We start from the raw sequence: 21,046 nt of genomic DNA on the forward strand, positions 1-21,046 counted from the left end.
TGTCAATAACTGCTGATATCAGTCAAGTTTTTCCATTTACCTGCTTCTGTAATATGGAAGATTACCATATTTTATGCATGATATTCTCAACCATGTGGATTGGCACATTTTAATAGGTTCTAGAGGCAAAAAACCCTCATTAAAGAACATGTCAACGCTTCTATGATATAAACAGCGCATTGAGGGAGCTGTTTAACAACTGTAACTTGATGACCTCGAAGGTAACTCCCACTGTCTGTCCTCCCACAATACTGGGATAGAACTTGGCTGCTCAAGAGAGTACCTATATGGAGTTGTTGGAATAATCAAGCCACATCATTTTTAAAATAAACCAGATAGCAGAATCAATGTCGTTTGAAACCTCTATCTTCATCTCTCCATTATTCTCCTCTGTATCCTCTCCAAAATGTGAAACATTAGACCATCTTAGCTGAAACAGAGGTAGGCATGTGCATTTACACTGTTCTTCACCTCTCCTAGCTTCCAACTAGGCTTTGCAAACAATAAGAAGAAAGCACTTCAGAAAAGTAATAAACACCAAGCAACGAGCCGCAAATAAGAAGATACTACAGAAAACCAATAGGTGTCAAATTGTTAAACCAGAATTAAAAAAACAACATACCATGCATTTATATATCTTTGTGCCAAGAATTTGTTGTTGGCTTTCACCTGTCTTACCATGCATTTTCACCAGAGGTCATGTCCTCCTACCATGATACTTGATAGCTTAAAAGATTAGAATTGATTATATGATGTTGCATGTCCTTAAAGATTGAGATTCAGAAAGATATTAATGCTAAATACACATGCAAACATGCAGGCTTAGACAGTCACAGTTTTGACAAAGATTAGGAGCTCATGCTGTTCACCACATATCAGTCATTCATTGATGTACAGAGGCACGTATGAAGGTAATAAGACTCAAATGGAAGATCCAGACCTCAACACCCTCTCAAGCTTCTCTGCCTTCACATAGTCTCTGTCTGTTAGTGGCCCTGCAGGAAAAGCAGTGATCTCAACAACCAGGTGCGGAGTGGGGAGCTCATCAAACAGAGCTCGTACATTGTTGCAGCATACACTTTCCCCATGAGCACTCTCCCTCCTTATTTGACAACCCTATATGCCACAAAAACTTCCAATTTAGAAAATAAATGGCAGTGCTCAAAGTAAAGGGGAGCATTGGAAATAATATGTAGCCACAGCAAGCTGTAAGACAAAATTGGATACGGCAATCCATATTAATGGTATCCCATAGAAGCACCACCAAATGAAAGGGCTAACAAAGAAATGCAAGCCTCTGGACAGGATTGCAGAATAGAGAAAATGATTCCTTTCATTTTTATAAGCTTTTCTTGACGTGGTAACGATGTCACAATACACTGAAAAAGGCACAATCTATGAAACTATCATGGCAGCATTTGCATATAAAGATGCGCATTGGATCTCACTCTAACTTGCAAACTACCTTGTGTGAGGTAGCATCGGTGAAATGATCATCATCAGATAGTAAGGATGCAATGGCTTTTAGGAGGCGGCGGCCTTCATTCTTTGAAGGTACTCTGTAACTCCTCTTAAGCGTACCCTTGGTTGTTGGATGCCACTTACTGACTAGTTTCCTTCTATCTTTCGCTTCTTTATCATCTGATCAACATGAAAAACAAGAAAATATGCATTTTTATCTATTAAATCATAAATACTAATCTCCCAGTCACAATCACAATAAATAAGGCTTATTTGATCATTCACTGTTGTTTAATTCAAAAGCTTTGTTCATCTATCATGGATGGCCCAATAAATCTTTTCTTTCACCATTATGGAAGAAATCCTTTTTAGGAATTTTCATCTTCTTTCCACATATCCAGCCTCCTCCCGTTAGCAATGTTAAGTCTTTGTGGCATACAACATACCTTTGTGCATCAAATTTCTCCCCCATTTTTGCAAGATTTCTACAAAATGATAAACATTCAATTGCTTTTTATATATCTATGCAGAAGTACATAGTTCAGAAGAGAGCATCCTTCGGAAGTAAGAAATCCAGTAATAGACGGTAATACACACTCCATCTGGCTTTCCATATAACAATCTCCGTTCTACATAAACACAGGAAAAAAAGAGTAAATTACAAAAATTCCATCAAAATTTACATTTATTACAATTACATCCAATCGTTTATAAAACCTATACTTACACCCAGTAACGGTGTTAGTCAATCCGTTTACCTCATATAAAAAGTCAAAATTTTTCCTAAGTAATGAGTAAATTACAAAAAAAATTATAAGATTAGGGGTAAATTATGCTTATATCCAATAGTTTGAAAAACCTACGCTTACCCCTCCGAGATTTATTTTTATTCAATATTTTAACCCATAATTTAACAGAATGTTAGCCAATCGTTAACTTAAATAGGACCTAAATGCCATATCAGAAAAAATTTAGAAAATGACCAAGCTAGCTTTAAGTGATATAACATACACCCAAGGAGGAGCCATGAGGCGCCATGGGTTTGGCGCTTGATCTTGATGAATGATCAGAAAAGAGTTATATGCCAAAGGAAAAGCAATCTAGATCTCTCAGGCAAGTGGATGCCTCTAAAATTTTCTGCTGCGGAAAACTAGTATCAAGATTTTGTCGCTTGAGCCAACTTATTCATGGTCCAAGCCAAGCCATAGAATCGCAACTGATGCACACTCCAAAAAGAAAAGTTCTCACGCACGTACTAATTCGGATTCTTTTGATAATAGGCTACTAGAGTTATCATAATTCTATATGTAGACATAGGAATCTTTATCCACAACAACAATGTTAAGAAATCATGTCTATGATATTAGATTAGTAGAACTTAAAATCAGCAAATGATACACTGGCATCCCCAATCTCTGTGACATAGTGGGTGGAAAAGGGAGAACAAAATCTAATAAGGAAGAATGCTCGTTGCCGAATGTTGGTAGGAAATTAAGGATGTTTGTTGTCGAATGCTGGTTGGGAAGAAATCTTGTCGTTGGTCGCTCATTGGGAAGGGACGCTCATGGTGGAGTGGCAAAGTGAGAAAAAAATCATAGTCACTCAATCTTGAAGAGAAGAAGACTATTAAAGATGGAAAACTTTGAAGAGAACGGAGAGTCAGAAAAGTGAAAGAGGAGGATTTTGCAAAAAAAGGCTCCACTAAATGGTTTTGATTTTTTTACAATAGATAAATGGTTTCACTAACGCTGTCAATTTAACTGGGTGTAACTGTAGGTTTTGCAAAATATTGAATATAAGTATAATAAACGTAAACCTTAGGAGGATTTTTGTAAGTTTATTTTGGTCATTTTAAAAAATATTCTGGCGTGCCACTTGGATCCTATTAAAAGTTAACGGTTTAACTAACGTTCTATTAAGTTATGGGTTAAATTATTGGATAAAAATAAATCTTAAGGGATAAGCATAGGTTTTGCATACTATTGAGTGTAAATATAATTTACCCTAATCTCAGAGAGGTTTTTGTAATTTACTCAAAAAAGAAAAAAACAGTTCCAAGTGTTTGCATGAATTAACCACTTTAAACAAACGGTAGCATTAAAACTGAACTAAAATCCTATCAATCTAAACCTCTATCTGAGCTAAGTTGAATAAGATAGTCTGGTCCAGATCCGCACAAGAACACTCCAAGATCTTCTCTGACGTCTAAATGTTCCCTCCAATTCACCGAACACTGAAGCTGCATGCTGATCCACCTACTGCCAGTTGATCCATCCATCGCTAAAACATTCCAAATGAATCCCCACTGAATCACCCAAAAGATCAGCTAGCAGGACTTCACTCCAAAAGTTCTTTTCTTTTCTTTTCTTTTTAAAATACTTCACTCCACAAGATTAAAAGCACCCAGTTCAAACAATCAAATCCCACATTAAACAAACCATGAGATAAGAGATCAATTAAAAAAAAAAAAAAGAAGGCAAGAGCCCACAAACCTGATCTCCCTTGCAAGCTCTCAATAAACTTGAAAAACCCCAAATCAGCACCACCATTCCCCTCCTCTGCAAACAACAACAACAACAACAACAACATAAATGGCGGGATAGGGTATGGAGAAGAGGCCAAAAGAGAACAGCCACAAACTAAATTAAAAACAAAAAACCAACAAAAGGAACGATTCAAGACCTGAAGAGATGAATGGATTGGACTGGGAGCCCGCAAGGCCAGCCTTGAGGAGGGCATAGAAGATGCAGAGCCTGCCAGCCCAAAGCACAGGGCTTTCAATCAGGGAGGAGGTGACCTTCCAATTCTGGCCATGGGGAGGTGGCCTAATGGGGACGCCTTTAAGAAGGGAGGGGTTGCTGACCAAAGAGGGGAGGAAGGAGGTCTTAGGTGGGTGAAGGAGAGGGTTTCTCCCATTGATAAGAGGCGAGTGGTATGGTGAAGTTGGTGTGAAAGCGGGTTGGAAGAGATAGAGTTGCATTAGCTTTGATGCCTACCGATCCAAAGATGGAATCTCTTCCGTTTATCCTGTCGCGATTTCCTTCCAAGGAGGCGGAGAGGAGAGAAGATGGAGATCCAGAGGGAGAAGATGGAAACCGGGTGCGTAGATGACAAAATTGAAGGGAATTTATTAATTTATTTTTAATATATAAAAAATATGTGTGTCGCGTGCGCGCGTGTGACGGTGAGGGAGAGAGAGACACAGAGAGCGCGCGCGCCACTAAAAAGAAAGGCTGCTTTCAAGTATAGGATAAAAAGTCCTTATTAGACCAATTTATAGTCCGTTTTGAACCTCCGAATGAATTTTATTGGACCAGTTTGTATGGATTGAATTGTATGCTCGTGTTAGGTTGCTGATATTTGATGCATTAGCTAAAACAAATGTATGATCGCAATGGATTGCTGCAATCTAAGCCTGTTCCTTTGTACGAAGAATAGGAGCAAATATGAAAATTTAAATGCAATCAAGATTATTTAAATGTAATAATTGTCTCGCCTGATGACATGCTCCAAATGCATGGATAAAAACTTCTAAGCGCATCCTCAAATCTAACAGATATTATTCTTTCGCTAATCAGCAGACGAGACATGTTAGGAACCAGAAATGGGATGCATCAGCATAAGCAATCATGACGCCATCCTCCCAAATGGAAGTAAAGGTGGTGCGATATTAACCAAAGGGGACGGGATAAAGGCATAAAGCTGGTGAGCTGGGAGAGATGACGGCGAGGTCGATGGCGCAGGTCCTCCCCGCACCCGCAGGCGTCGAGCACCGTGGCAGCCCTCCTGCGGAGGTAGTTCCCCCTACGACCCAAGAACCTATTTGCCGAAATGTCACCTTGGGGAGTTCCAAAGCATCGAGGTGCATTATGACCCCATTCACGGTTCACCCTGGATGTGTTTCCCTGGATGTGTCACCGATCAATGGCAGCCGTAAGTTTTTTTTTTTTTTTTTTTGGTGATATATCAGCTGCTCACATTAATCTTGCATGAGCACAATCAGCTGAATCACTAGAGAGAAGACTACACAATGGCGGAGGAGCAAAAGCATGCGCAATCCAAAGGATCTCTCCAGAATGGTGCGCAGCAAAAGAAGTGACCCAATCAGTAGCACTGATCGTCTCACGAAATACATGCACAATCTGAAAAGGCACAACACTTTCTCAGCAGCCGCTGGATGTCCCGTAGTAGCGGATACTCAGCCTTCCACCCCGCTTCCAGGATGCGCTCAATCATCTCAGCTTAGTCTCTCTCAAGAATGATACGCGCGGCCTCGAGCACTCGTCTCGCGTAGGGGAGTTCTTCCCACGTGCGCAACCTTGAAAGATCGACACCCCCTCGCAACGATCAACCTGGAATCTTGGTCCCTAATCACAAATGACACTCTAGCTCTATCTCCATCGGTAGGCATGCTGCTGTCGGAATTCACCTTGAAATAGCTAGGGAGTGAGAGCCCCCAAAAAACAAGAACATATCTAGATGCTGTAATAGCAAAAAAAAGGTCTCAGATGTCCCTAACCATCCCAAATGAAACCGCCATGGTAGCCTTAGTAACCTCCATCGCCTGATGGAGAGCTCTCTCCACAACGGACCTCAGGAGTGCCCTCCTGTTCTCGAAGACTATCGTTTCTATCCAGCCAAATATGATAAGCTAAGTAGACGAGGACAATATCCTACCCAGTGGTGCCTAAAGACCGTGTGGCAAACTTCACGAGCTGAATAAGATCTCCGGCTGACACAACGCACCCCAGTAAAGGGAACGAGGCCCTCCAGGCCCTTAGGCACTCAATCAAAGAATGGGTAGACGCACATCTCTTGTGGATAGGCCATAGCTTCGGCAAAGTAGCAATCGACAGAAAAAAAACCATCACACATCCGCGTGTTCATACGTGACCTACCATGACATAATTACTTGATGCGTGTCATAGAAACTGTGATGTTAAATCCACTGCACTAAGATTAGCCATTGAAGCATCAGCCCTGAATTGAAAATTGGTGATGCAGCAATCTGATGATATTTTGAGAACAACGACAGCTGCATGCACCCTACCTGTTCAGTTACAGGGTTATCTTATTCATGAGATCTGCCATCCAGACATGGGTTGCTTGGCAAAGGATGGGATCGGGAGAGCAGGGCGTAGGGCATCAGCCAAAGTTTTGGCCTCCCCGTTTCGGGATCGAACAACTGCAATCCACCAAAAAAAATTTATTTTCCGCTTAGAGGCTGTTCAAGAAATTCTCAACGGATGCAGCGGGATCAGCGGAGAAGAGAACAAAGACGGCGATTGCAGGCTCCCGCACTCTCTTCATCCATCAGGCAGGATTTTGCCGAACAACCTCTAAATTTGGGCCTGCGAGATGCATGAAACCTCTCGCACCATCCCACAAGTACAGCTTGCACCACAACAGTCCGCTACTCTTCAAAACAAAGCTATCCGCCAGTTATTCAGAGATCTCACATTAGCAGGGTTGTTTTCCAAGTTATTCCCATATCAACATATTATTTGCAAAATATTCCACCATATTATCACTTCAATTGCGATTGTTACTTGATGCAGCCTCTCCTAAACTTGTATGCCCTAAAAGTAGGGTTTATTATCGAAGAATATTTATTTACTTGGTTTCCACTCAACACTGCCAAATGCGCTTCCCAAAAGATAAGCTTGAAATTACAAAGGTCCCAATAATATCCAATTACCTCATGAAACAGATTACTTAAGGGCCTTTCAGAAAATAATAGCACTGTTTCTAATCATTACATGATTCATAATAAACACAATCAACTCTTCTAAAAAACAAACAGAATCAACTCATATCTATCAGAATCTGGTGATACCTGTTGAAATCGGATGTGCTCTTGAAGCTAGGTGTAAAATCTGAGAAAAACCTAAGCACTGCTGCAAGATGTAGTGGATTGTTGTTGGCAATTGCTGCTTCAAGAAACAAGGATGGTCGCACTGTGACAACCTGCACGTGATGATATGTTAGAAACACACCTTGGTGAAGCCTCAGGATCATTTCCAACATACAGTGGGGGAACTGATAATGATGAATACAAGGTAAATGCTGATGAATTGGAAAATATGCTATTCAAAAGTGTTACATGGACAATTCTCTTTAAGGGAATTTTAAGTTTCAGAAACATTCAAGGACATGCTATCAAATCACACAGCACCAAAATTCCAAGAGACTGATTTAAAACAACCATTTGAGGCGAAATCTTCTGAACAATTGTGCATTTGTTGCATAATAGAGTGGAATTTTCCCTGCCAAAATATGTTAGAACTGATAAATAGTTTGATGTTTTGCATGCATTTTTTAAACTAAAACTTTTTCTAGACAGATGAGAAGTAATATTATTGAATAGAAGTGTCCATGTCGGGATTTTTGGGCCCACATGGCAAATAGTTGGACATGTAAGATATATGGCAAGACTAGAGTGGCATACCTAGGTGCCACAGAAATTTTACGCAAGTAACTGTTAGGGATGGTACAAGTATGTCCAATGAAAATATGAGGAAGTTTCGGTAAGGACAGGTGCTCAAATCTGCATTAAAAGGCCTATATTGAGGAGTGAAGGACCTAAGCTAACCTGGATGGAAGTTGTTAGAAAGGATCTACAAAAACTTGCAATAACACCCAAGGTATGCGTCACGATGGGAATGATGATTGGAAAATGAGAAAACATAAAGCCAACCCCACATATTTAGGACAAGGCTGATGGTCGCTAGTATGGTAACAATCACTCATTAAATAGTTGGGATAAAATTGGTACATATCCCAGTGCCCATGACAGTAATCTGTTCTGTAACCACCAGTCTTTAAAGAGTTTAAATCAAATACTCTGAGCTGATCAAAACCTGTCAAGAGTATTTGAAAATGTAACAAGTTTGTGTATGCCTCTTATCTTTTTATTTCATGCATATTTCTCCTAGATTAATAAAGCGGAACACCGAGATGCAAGATGGAAATAAAAAGCAAAATACCATTATACTGACAAATACCTTTGCTTAATACCACTGTTACAATAGACTGGGTAAAACTAAAGGCCATTGAGATGAGAGCGATTTTAATATGGGGCGAAGTACCTTGTATTTTCTGGCGTAGCGTAGAGCTTCAAGGTAATATCCATCTTGCAATAGTTCGGTAACAAAATCATGATGCAGTGACAGCTCCCTCAGCATATCTAAACCCAGCGTTCGAATAGGTAAATTTTCACGACCCAACTCTAAGAGTTGAAAAGCAACGTCCTTGGAGGGCTCTAAGATCTGCATGAGAAGCACATATGAATAAGCAGATATTCTCCAGAAGAGTAATAATGATGTGTAGTTGGAAGATCTAGGCATCAGTGTTTTGCCGATCCAGAAAGTAAGGAAAATACATCTTTGATTTGATGATTATATACATAAACACTTACGTTTAAATCATAAACAAGAATGACTCAAATTTCAAAGAATGCTAATAACAAAAAATAGCAAATATTTTGCAGCACGGGTTCACATATGTAAACCAATGCTGAATGTCTTTTTTTTCGAACAATAAAATTTCAGAACTGCTTTGCATATGAAATGTAGAAGACGGCCATATATTGTTAAGATTTACAAAATATGAAAATTTGAGACAAAATTTCTCAACAGAAATCTACCAAATCTCATTTCAGAAAATTGTATAAATTTAAATACCAGCTATTGTAAAATGGCATTCTTACAACTCGAAAATAGAAGCCCTTACCAAGGCAATTGATGTTCAAGAAATCTGAAAATAACATCAATAAATCACCTTGTTTCTTATAAACAGTGCAAGTTCAGCATAACGATTGGTGCGGGCTAGCAGTTGGATCATCATCACAAAAAGATTAGGATGAACTTTGAGCCTTTCCTTTGAAACGCTGCAAGATGCAACAAATTAAAGATCTAGTTGGCTGCACCATATGTAACTCAAACCCAACTCATTCTAATAAAAGATCTTGTAGCAAAAAGAACAAGCATAAGTTTTAGAGTAGCTGGAAATCTTCATGGTGCTCGTTTTCTTGTTTATACATTCAATTTCTCTATATGCATTCAAATTACATTCTACTCTGTTATTTTTTTTTTTCGAAAAAAAAATGCAATCAAAGCATGCCAAATGAATGGTTTACCTCCTTAAGAACTCTACCATAGTTGCAACCAAGTAGCCTGGATCACCTCCCATTTCATCTTCAACAAGAGCAAAGACGAAGTTGCACATTTCATCTGGTGAAATTGCTCCACTAGTTATTTGAGATCCCTGTTGATTAGAAACATAAGGATCAGACAGACTGCTGCATTGTTCAAGTCTTTCTGATTGTAATGGTGATTGTTCAAAATCAGCATCTGAATTCCGTTCACTAGTGCTTTTCCTCATCTCCTCTCTAACAACTGAAGCATGTAAATCGCCTGATGAAGACTTAGCAAGAGACATGTTTCCGAAACTGGTCCCCACTGCTTCCATATTTGCATCACCCTCAGAATCAGAAAGTGAAGGAAATGATGTTTGTTTAGGTTTAGATTGTGCTGTAGATTGTTGTTTTTCATTCTCCGCTCCAGATAAAGACTCTTCTCTGATGGATTTTCCACGATTCGCTATTCTAGTCGCAGGCTCTTCAGACGCCACCACAGAGTTGAATCCATGCTGGCTCCCTGAATGTTCAGTTTTTACTGGGCTTACCCTTTCTCCTCCCGTAAGAGCACTTCCCATTTTAACTAAGTGGGAATAAGAAGTGACAATTACATCTATTGCCCTTGCAATCATTGATATTGGTCTTCTTTCCAGGATAATTGTACGCAATATGGCCAGGCATAACTTCCTAATCTGCAAGGGGAAGCCAAATCGCATGGTATTAGTAACAGATGGTATAAGCAAATATAATTGCTTTGCATAATAACATAGCAGGTGAATTGCATTACCAGAATTGTGCTTAATGAGAACAGGGATGATTCTTACCATGCCTGGTTGGGACCTTCGGCGCTGCAAAAAGTCTAAAACTGAAGGAATATCTGAGCTACTAGCAGCAATTGCCTGGATGAAAGAATATCTTAATTAAGTACTTCTAACTTCAAAAAAAGGAATCATAATAATAACCAATAATACTTGCCTCTAGATCCAAACATATTTTCCACAACAGACCATTATCAACATCACAAATAAGGTCAGGGACAAGAAAAGTCCAACCGTCTCCATAGATCGTTCCCCCATATGAGGCGGTTAGATTATCCTCCACTTGCACTGTTTGCCTGCTACTGCTGGAAGTGGCCCTCAATAGGAGGGGAAGCGGAGCAGATATTGGTGCTAGGGAATCTAGAAATATGTCATAAAGTATGATAACTTTTGCATCCACTTGATGAACCAAAAGCACATTATCAACCACACTCACTGCAATTCTGCTAGAATAAATTGGTAGAGTCCCCTGAAATGACAGGTGCATGTATTATGTATAAGGTGAAAGACATAATTATGAATGTCATCAATATAAACATTATCTGAAAGCTCTGTTTGAGCAATCAACAAAATGGTGACGATTACAATGATGGAATAAAACCATCAACCAAGACAGGACATCAATTTGAAGTTGCAACTACTGGAAATTTAAGAAAAGTATGTTTATATTACCATCACATACATGTCTATCACCTTACTGTTATGTAGTGAACCAGGAAGAAATTAACTTTACGTTATTATAAGCATCAAAAGCTGATCAACCGCAAGAGAAATTATAAGCATATACAGGGTGTTCATTTTTTTCTTCGTCTTGTTGTCTGGATGACATGAGAGATACTGTAAAAGGTCATGATATGTGGAGATAGATAGAAATACAAGTTGACTTATAGCAACCAAAACTCCACAAGTCTTGCCAAACCAGAATGGACTCAAGGATGCTGTAGCTAAAATTTCTCTAATACAATAGACATATCAATTTGGTAAGTCATTATTCATCAGTGTCTGCTAAGTTAACCCTACGAATACCTTATTAATGCTTTCTCAAAGGCAGAAAAATCACATGCTGAATACTCTCCTCCCTCAAATTTTCCGTCAACTATTTGGGCAAGACATGGCCTCAACAATCCACCTTCCTAGCAGGCGAATTTACAAGTTCTTGGTTTCACATCCCAAAATATGGGGCCCAACTCCTTATCTTACAATTCATAATCTGCCTAATAAATTTCATTTTATAATACCATGCATCAACCTTGCTCGTACAAATTCAAGTCACAATATGTTCCCAAACTATTTGGCATTCTCCTCTGTTTTAAGTTTCATTAAATAGGTTAGTTAGTAGACAAACAAAACCAAATGTATGTGCTAATTTTACACTTCTAACAGTCTTCTATTTGTACACATTACCTTCAATTCTCAATTCCTGCTTGTCATGACTTTCATTATTTTCATTATATTACATGATATGTCGGCTCGCCTTTGGTCTTATTCCTCATATCTACTGCTGATGTGTACCTCTAGAGAATCCGTCAATTAAGATATCTTGAAGATATTGATCTCTCCTAAAATCTTTAACCAAAAAAAAACCAGCCTCGCAACTCAATGCATTGGTTTTACTTATTTTCCTACTCTCTTCCCAGCTATTTCTAATAGTTGAGATTGACCTACAGCACAGGTCACCATATATTGCTAACCTTACTAGGTCAGCTTTTGGTGTTCCTACTGAATCAGATATGTTTTCCTAGAAGCAACTACTTTGTTCATTTGTTGCATCTCAGGCAAGTAATCAACCATCATATTTCCTTATAACTACAGAATCACTTGGTTACCATTGTTCATCCTTACCCAAACAGGTGGGAGAAATCAGTGAACCAGAAATTTAAAAAAAAAAAAGAAGATATTTTACTTTTGTCAAACCTAATAAACATCTTATATTGTAGCTTACAATATGGCAATTGAATATTTTCATAAGTCATACCTGTTGAACAACTGCATCACGGTAGAACCTATACAAGTTAAGCAGCATGCCAGCCCTATCAAGTTGCAGGCAATATATCCTACCATAGCTGTAAATTTGATAGCATATACATCAGAACACTGTGAAAAACTATGCTATAAAGATTTCTCACAATTTCATGAACTTTAAGATTAATTTGTTCATAAAAGGCTTACATAGTAGCAATATGAATGTCATCTGCAGCGAGAACCGGTTTGCGGTTTGCCTCAGCTTTAGACATTGTCATCTCAAACTTAGGCAAGCGAATGATCCCTCCAGATGAAAACTAATGAAAAAAGAAAGGAAAGAAATTATTAACAGTAAGTAACAAAAGACAAAAAGAAAGCAATCAGTGTCAAACAGGAAAATTAAGAAAAAGGAGTACCTACATGATTGAGCAAAAAGGATCATTGATAAAAGATGGTCATATTATGAACTTTCAGTGACAGATCAAATGAAAATAAGACATGATAGAACTTATCGTAATTCTGGTTTCTATTTTTCCGACAGAATACCAGCTCCCACACCTATTGAAGAGAACGAGGACAAATACAGTAATACTAAAAGGATGTTTGAAAGCATCTCCTTGTGTAACCTTCAAGTTTTAAACTCAACTCATGTGAAATATAATGTAACTAGTTACCTTTTCAAAATACATAGGAATATAAGGTCCACCAGTCAAACAAAGCTGTTTAACTTTTAATATAGTTATGCCATATCTCATTTCTTATAATAGTTTAGCATGAGTGGGTAAACATAGCTATGCCACCAAAATTAGAACTTCAAAAGAAAATAACATTTATGTATAGAGATAACAACAGAGGGATAACTGCTTGCTCAAACCAATTTTGGCAGTTACCTGATATCCAGAGAAGATATTGCACTGCATTCCAGAAGCAAGAAGAACCAGCCGGCTTTCATGTGTGTATACGTACCAGCTAACATTAAATCTTTTTGCCTCCACCAAACGAAGGGTGTTTAACTCAGGTTCATAGGAAAGCAAGTCTATACCACTGCAATTGAATTTTATTTGAAGGAAATGAGGATCCGGAATGCTTTAATCAAATATAGATAACAAAAAATTCATAAAATCCAGAATTATGGAACTTCAAGATTTAACTACTTGCATTTACACTCAAAGCCTTCTAGAATACAAAATTAACAAGAAAGAGGGCTTTTAGAAAAACAGAGAAGCAAAAACTATCTCGATGAAGATTGGCAACCCTTCAAGCTATAAACTGCTTTTCTCTTTCAACTTAGCTAACTATGGATTCTCATTTAATATGACAAAGCTTTCTTTCTGATGAGCCTAATTGCTGGGGACTGCCAGTTATTTTTACATTCGCATTTAAAGGCACAAAATATAAGAATGTGTTTGGAATAAAAAGAATATATGAATACATTCCAAAAGAATTGTACAAAGCATGGAATAAATGCTATGCATTCCAACAAGAAAATCATTGCTGGTTCCAAAAGCATTAAAATTACATATCTTAACAACTTGTCATGCCACTACTCATGCAATAGGTTATACCATTTCTCCCACAAGTTTTAAGTCAAGCACCATGCTATTATCTGCCCATCCAATAGGGTCATAAAAACTGCACCATAACATATTGACTGCTTGCATGTAGCGGCACAGTTACTTTCTTGAGCCAGCTAATAACAACTTTCATGTTTGAGCCTTGAGGAAAGGCAAGAAAAATAATTAGCTCAAAGACATTTGCCTCAAGATAGTTGTCTCAAAGTTATGATTTTGAAAGTGAAACATACATTTCATGGTAATATTTATGGCAGCCACATGATTTGTGTTTATCCTTTTTAATGACCAAGGACTGGAGTCTCCCGTACTGTGCCCATGTCAGCCAGGTGCAATGTGGTACACGTAGTAAGCCATTTTAACTTGACACTTGGCTCACACTAGCACTGGATAAGCAACAATTTCTTTCAAGCTCAAAACAAATTTAATTGTTGTAAGTTAACTATAGTAGTTCTTCTCAAAAAAAATAATGTAACTATAGTAGCGAACAGAAATGTTTTGAACAAGGAAACAGAGTATGTAACTAATCTATAGAATTCCAGCATCATAAATCACCCCAGATATAGGTGCTAATTTTTATTTTAACATGTTCATTGCATCGTTTAAATAAATGTAAATATAAACAGTGCCAACTACATTTGCATGATAACAACTTGATCAATGCAATATTCATCACAAAAATTATATGGGACATCTAGTTACATTTACACTATGACAAGTGCATCTTCTGAAAGTATTGCTAGAACATCAGGATGGTGATATAACCATAGTACCATGGGCTAATATATATGAACTGTTTATTTATGTCCTTTGAACTGATATAGAATTATAATTTTGCATTGCTGCCAGGTTTTGTGTGTAGATTGGATATTTAGATCCTCGACAAAAGAGTGTATGCGCATACGTGTGCAGGATTGGGGTGAGGGAGGGTAAGAGAGTGTCTGGGATAATTGAGAATGTGTTTTAAAAAGATAAAACAGGTAATGGATGTAACATTATGGACATGCATTCTATACAAGTTATACATACGAGTGCATGCCAATATGCAGTTACATGGACAAGTACTAACAGTATAGGCATACATAACCCATATATTATGACAGTTTATTCCTTCTTTAAAACTAAAAATATTAAAGATAACTTAAGATAAAGTTCCAAAAATCAACTATAAAGTTGTTCCTGTCGCTAGTCAATATGGGATGCAGCAAAGTGTGCGCCTAATCAAAATAGTGTACTGATAGGTAAAGCCTCTAAATGGGTCAGACTCGACTTGGATTCGTGCTGCATCCACATCTGAACTTGACAAGACAAATCAAGTTCAGCCTCGGGTTCAGATCGATCAAAATGAGCAAGCTCCAAATTCAAATCCAAACATGATAGATAATTATATTCAACTTCAGATTCAAGTTTTTTGGGGTTCAATATAGCACGTGATTTTGCCTTACATTCCTTCATGCTATTATTTTTGCACTTTTGTTCTCCTTCTACCACTTACAAGAAAAAATATTTAACAAAGTCATGACTTGAAAAATATTAACCATAACAAGCATAATAATTAATGAGGAGTGAGTGATAGGTTTTGAAAAAAAACAATTATTTTATGAATAGATTTAAGTTCCTATTATATTTGATTTGATTGAAATGGAACTGAGATCTAAGTGTTAGCTAGAATTTGGGAACTAAAACGGCAATAGACAAAAGATAAGGAGCACATGCAAGAGAAAATATAAATCCAAATATGGAGAAAAGGAATTAACGCCAGTCACACAGCTAGTCCTCTTTATATTCCTATTTTTTTTTATATTACACATATATATTATGCATATAGATTCGGGTTCTAGGGTTTTTGGATTAGAAATAGCTAGATCCAAGCTTGATCCAATAAGAATCATACTCTATATAAACTTCAATCCAATAAGGTTATCAGAAATTTAAATTGGTTTTGTACCCAATTATTAGAAAATAATCAGGTCGAACTATTGGGTTTTCAAATACCATTTACAGCCCTAAGTAAAGACTTAAGCAGAAAAATGGTGAAGACAGGAAAAAAAAAGTTAAAACATTCTTAAGCTAAGTATCGAACAGCATGGAGTCAAATCAGGGTTGTTTGGCTGGTTTGCCCAGAAATTGTCCCACGGGGGTGGCTGATGCCCATTCCTGCTATCTACCAGCAAAAAGTATGGGGCAGTATGCCCTAAGTTTGAATCCTTGATTTCAATTTTAATCAGTTGGTAAAATGATGTTCATGTTCTCAGAAAAAATCTCAACTGACTGTCCAAAATACTCTCAACTCTAAAGTTTGACAGATATGGCCCTAGTCGAAAATATCGCTATTGATATCATCAAGAAACAGAACAAAAGGAACATTTTCATCCAGCAACAGGCATAGCTGGCTTAAATTACAAATGCTAAAATGAGCAGCATAACTTCAATGAATAAATTCAAAAACATATGCAATCATGATATATTACAGAATCTATGGAGAAAATAATAGGGGACGTCTTCTTTTAAGAATAAAAATAAAAATAACAAAGATCAGTACAGCATAATAATTAAACAGCATTTCATATTTCACTTGAAAAAGACAAACTTTTTATGGTAGTGCAACCACAAAGGCGAGCAAAACTTAAGTCAAGATAGTAATAATGACTGTACATCATAAAAGCATAACTGCCATAAGTTAATAGGAAAATCTACAAGTTGGTTCCATAAAAATTTAATTTTTATATGAATAGAAAAAATTGCCTGCCTGAGAATAAAATCAACATTGAAGTTAACTATAAGGTGGATTATAAAGAAATGCATGAAATATATATAGACATATGAATGACCGCCCTGAATAAAAATACAAGGTTCATAGTCAATATAACTTCAAACACAAAGTTTCAATGTCATTTACTTTCATGGAAGTTTGACCCACCACTTTTCACACACCATTAATCCGGGGAACATACCTTGTCTTTATGAATATGACGTCACAATATGGGCAGTCTGTCCAGCAAAAGCCAAGTATGCTTTCAGAATCTTGCCTGCATCTTCTACTAAAGGTCTCGCCAGTTTCCCTATTTTTGAATTGAATCTCATGATTCGATCGCTGGATCCCTATGACCTTTTTATCCAAAGAATATCGAATAGATAAAACAGGCCCTTCACTGATTGAATCAGAATTTGGTGGATCAAGCTGAGTAGATGGACCAATGTTCCATGATAAAACCTGCAATGAGAGACCCCTCCAGGCAATTGATTCCAGCTCAAACCGGAAAATATATCCAAGGAGCCTCCAAAAAAAAAAACTATATGACTCAAACTACCTGATCACATGTTGGGGCGAGAATTAACTTATTCCCATCATCATAATAGAGTCCTTGTGTTTCAGGAATGCTGCATCGTAGGGGTGGATGCTGAATATAAACATGAGAGAGAGCCCCTGAACCAGGCAAACCCGCCCGAGGTTGATCACTAGATATTTTCCCTAACATGTCCTTTTTAACCTGATCTATAGCTCCAGTTATGCAACTTCGCTGTCTAGCATACACGTCCTCAGTAACCAACTTTAGAGAAAAAACCGCATCCAACAGTAGCACAAGAAAAGAAAACTGCACATGAATAAATAATTAAGATATGTGAACCTTCATTACCTTGGACCAGATATACTATAGCATGCATTTTTTCCAAACCTGATGCGGATTCCAGATCTCCTAGTTTGATGATAGAACTCAGCACAATTTGCCACAGTCGTTTGCAAATCTTACACCTTGTTTCTAATCTTTAGGAGCAAAAGAGATAGTTCTTGTTACTAGAATAATGATCAAACAAAAAAAGATAAGAGCATCATCATCTGGGAAATATTATAAATGCTTGCAGACGTATGAACTAAGAGTACCGTGTTCTGCATGCATGATTTTAGTGCCAGAAATTCCTTTAGACACATGTCATGTTCAATCTCTGGGGCCTTTTGTGCGATGCAGCTCCCATATTCTTTTGCCTGGAGAGGTATGAAATATAAGGAGAAAAAAAAAAAATGAGAACAAAAAATTAGCTCAATATCTTTCCCATTTCCATGCTAAGGCTAATATTATTGTACAAACAGGTTTTATACTCCTTCACTTAGACTTAACCATCAACATTGTTTTGAAAGAGAATGCAGATAAGCATAAAGATATCCCATATAAGTTTTAGCTATGTATGATGACACTCTTAATGTTCTTTAATTTAAGAAGACTCCTCTCAATTTGGATTTTCAAACTGGGCAATATGTCTCTTCTCAAATAAGCTTTCGTGAATTTGTTAAACATTCAAAACATGAACAGATTTCAATTGAGTGGATAAAGCAGCCTTCCTACTGTCATACCAGAACATGCTACCTGTATTTCCTTTTCTTTCAGTTGATTGTTTACATCACTAGAGTCAGTAGAGAGATCAATGATGTAATGTCATATATACAAAAAATACAATATTAAAACTATGATTGTTTGCGATCCTCCTCTCAGCTACCTGTACTGGATGACTTTTGCAAATTTCTGTTTCAGTTTCATTTCAAATTTTTATGGTCACTGTATCCCTTCTTTCTTTGATGCTTGATAAATAGGAAGAGACTAGAAAAACATAATAAACACATCAGAGTAAGGTAATAAAAACTTGAAGCAAAAGAAAATTATTTTGTCTAGCCTCAGAAACAACTGATAGCAGCAAATTTAACCAGATATTGTCAAGAAACCCAAGACCAAGGTGGCAAAGCATCATATAGAACTACAAAAAAAAGGTGGCAAGGCAAACAATAAGTTCCTAATGATCCTTCACACTGAATTAGACATCCTTCTCATTATGTGCCTGTTTTAAGCAATCTTGTCAATCCAATAAATGAGATGAGAATATGGTCATATCTGTCGCACGCATAAGATTTCATAGTTTGCTTTTTTAAGGTATATTTCTGAGTCCAAATGATATCAAAATTTTCATTAGAGCGCCTCACCAGATTTAGGATCTTGCTCTCAACCATGACTGCATTTAGATGCTTCTAAGGAAGTCTTTAACCAAGAATTTGTGTTCCTTTCCATGTACAGTCAAACCAACTTACTATTGATTGTTTTTTACATTTTCATACTACATGCATCGCACTCTCTAGAATACAGTAACCAGATAACTATATCCTAGATACTTTAGAATATTTAGGATTTTTTTATATGGATCTTAGTTGCTTCCATTTCCTGAATTTTATTTATAAAAGCCACCTTACTCATTCCAGTGCCTAAATCTACACCTGCACCTGCTTCATTTTAGGCTACTTTGGTCAAACTTCGGCTCTCATGGAATTATACCTAAGATAAAACCATTAATCACTATGCATATGACAAAAGTGTTATGGTAGGTGATGCTAAAAGCAAATTTGAACCACTGACATGCAATGGGTTATAGTGACATCATTGACATGAGCAATCAGGCTATGGCCCTTGAAAGATCAAATATGCAACAATTCTAAAATAGAGAGGAAAAGAATCAATTTTAAAAAGGAGAAAAATTACAGATTATTTAGGAAGAATAAAAGTTCCATTAGGCCTACGTAGATAACAGCAACATAAGCAAGCGGATTGCGAGAAAGCTCTATGGCTATCAATAAGCCATTAATCAAAGTCAAGGAATATTAAATCAAACAAATATTCCCTCAATTGTGAGCTCCAAGAAAGCTAACAAGCATATGCAAATAAATTGTGCAGTTATTCAGTAAAAAAACATATTTTAGTTTGTGGGCATGGATTTATGCTCCACAAAGTAAACATGCTCTTTCCAAATAGAATATCATCAGCCCACAAATGAACATGAATACACCTAAAAATCTTTCTTGACAGGAAAAAAAAAATAAAATATATATATATATATATATATATATATATATATATATATATATATATATATATATATATATATATATATATATATATATATATATATATATATATATATCTCCAAGACCCAATTCAAAGATTATCAGTCCACAGAGCACATCCACTAAAGAAAACCACCCAATTATGATCACTTATTATTTGAAGAAAATAGATAAAGATCAGTGAGCGCAGACCTGCGAAGTACAATTCACCAATACACGCTTCAAAAAAGAAGCATTCTTTCTCTCTTTCATTTAAAGAATCGCTGAAAAAGAAAAAAAACACATGATATTCTCTACGAAATTCATAGATAGATGTACTCATCAAATAAAACAACAAAAAGGAACTCATTCCTCCGGCAAAATTGTAGCTAGGGCTATAACCAAACGATTCCATCCTAATTCTGTTTTCATTCTCAAGCGCATTCAGAAATAGGGTTTCGATCAGATGATATGTAATCAAAAAGAACAACTATTCTATGAATCTTGCAGCAAGTTGGAGAAAATGCGGAAACGAGGAAAAGATTAGGGTTTCCGTAACAATTTACCTTAAAATTGGTAAAAAACGAGGAATATAGGTATCAAGAAACAGAGCTCACCTTTGGATCGCTTGAAGTTGGAGAAAATTAGCCATTTCTGCCCGGATTTGTTTCCATTATATATAAGCATGGAAGCCTCTGCATCGAGGGGACGCGGAACGAGAGCTTAACCTACCGGTCCAGGGAGTGGAATGGGAAAGGCAGAAAACTAATTAAGCTAATGTCGGCAATGCGCTTGCCGATATTAACACTATCATTTTCCTAAAGCCCCTAGAAGGATGAAAATACTACGTATAGGTCTTTCATTAAAATTTCCACTACTTCGACCGTAGGGATGGCAAAAATTGAACCAACCGGAAACTCAATCCAACTTGACCCTATTTAGGCCAGGTTTGGGTCAACAAAATTTTTAATTAGGGTCACGTATGAGTCAAAAATTTTAACCCAAATCTTATATAGGCTGGATATGAATGAAAACTTTAACCTAACTTACACCACGACTCATGAGAGTAAAATTCTATTCAAGTAGAAATGGTTGAGATCGAGTATAGTTATTATCTTGAATAAAAGCTTGAGTTGTTGATCTTTTTTAAATTAGTTGAGCCTCATGCATGGCTTCGTCTTTTGTTTCTACATGCTCGGGAGAAGCCTGAAGTTGATATGCCTGAATGCTGTCC

The 21,046-nt window shown here is 37.0% G+C and overlaps 2 protein-coding genes across 14 annotated transcripts; both read right to left on the reverse strand.

Moving 5' to 3' along the window:
- Positions 1–4,673, reverse strand: LOC103705786 (6,7-dimethyl-8-ribityllumazine synthase). Of its 9 annotated transcripts, none has more exons than XR_015973576.2 (6): positions 4,144–4,673; positions 3,954–4,019; positions 1,466–1,641; positions 941–1,116; positions 362–487; positions 1–283 (listed from the first exon to the last, which is right to left on the reverse strand). XR_015973576.2 is itself a non-coding variant. In XM_088711609.2 (6 exons), exons 1-5 carry the CDS (start codon positions 4,439–4,441, stop codon positions 666–668), a joined length of 720 nt encoding a protein of 239 aa, XP_088567735.2. In that variant the 5' UTR covers positions 4,442–4,664; the 3' UTR covers positions 1–487; positions 623–665. The 9 variants fall into 9 exon arrangements, 4 of the variants coding, with proteins under 4 accessions (XP_088567735.2, XP_088567734.2, XP_088567732.2 ...); XR_015973578.2 differs by adding an exon at positions 623–718 and having other exon boundaries at positions 1–487; positions 4,144–4,668; XR_015973577.2 differs by adding an exon at positions 623–718 and having other exon boundaries at positions 1–492; positions 4,144–4,668.
- A 2,435-nt stretch (positions 4,674–7,108) lies between these two features.
- LOC103705787 (C18orf8) lies at positions 7,109–20,619 on the reverse strand. 5 transcript variants are annotated; one of them, XM_088711610.2, is made up of 16 exons: positions 20,430–20,588; positions 20,026–20,096; positions 18,444–18,544; positions 17,833–17,934; positions 17,627–17,715; positions 17,261–17,545; positions 16,904–17,163; positions 13,269–13,422; positions 12,586–12,695; positions 12,392–12,479; positions 10,574–10,885; positions 10,423–10,497; positions 9,599–10,290; positions 9,241–9,349; positions 8,550–8,729; positions 7,109–7,428 (listed from the first exon to the last, which is right to left on the reverse strand). In XM_088711610.2, the coding sequence occupies exons 6-16, from the start codon at positions 17,426–17,428 to the stop codon at positions 7,267–7,269; spliced, it is 2,310 nt and encodes a 769-aa protein (XP_088567736.2). In that variant the 5' UTR covers positions 17,429–17,545; positions 17,627–17,715; positions 17,833–17,934; positions 18,444–18,544; positions 20,026–20,096; positions 20,430–20,588; the 3' UTR covers positions 7,109–7,266. The 5 variants fall into 5 exon arrangements, with proteins under 5 accessions (XP_088567736.2, XP_008787864.4, XP_088567737.2 ...); XM_008789642.6 differs by lacking the exon at positions 18,444–18,544 and having other exon boundaries at positions 20,430–20,619; XM_088711611.2 differs by lacking the exon at positions 18,444–18,544 and having other exon boundaries at positions 17,627–17,745.
- Positions 20,620–21,046: the final 427 nt, after the last annotated feature.

The sequence above is a fragment of the Phoenix dactylifera genome, chromosome 15, assembly GCF_051530095.1.
Source record: "Phoenix dactylifera cultivar Ajwa chromosome 15, Ajwa_hap1_PhDact_Kaust_v1.1, whole genome shotgun sequence".
NCBI lineage: Eukaryota > Viridiplantae > Streptophyta > Magnoliopsida > Arecales > Arecaceae > Phoenix > Phoenix dactylifera.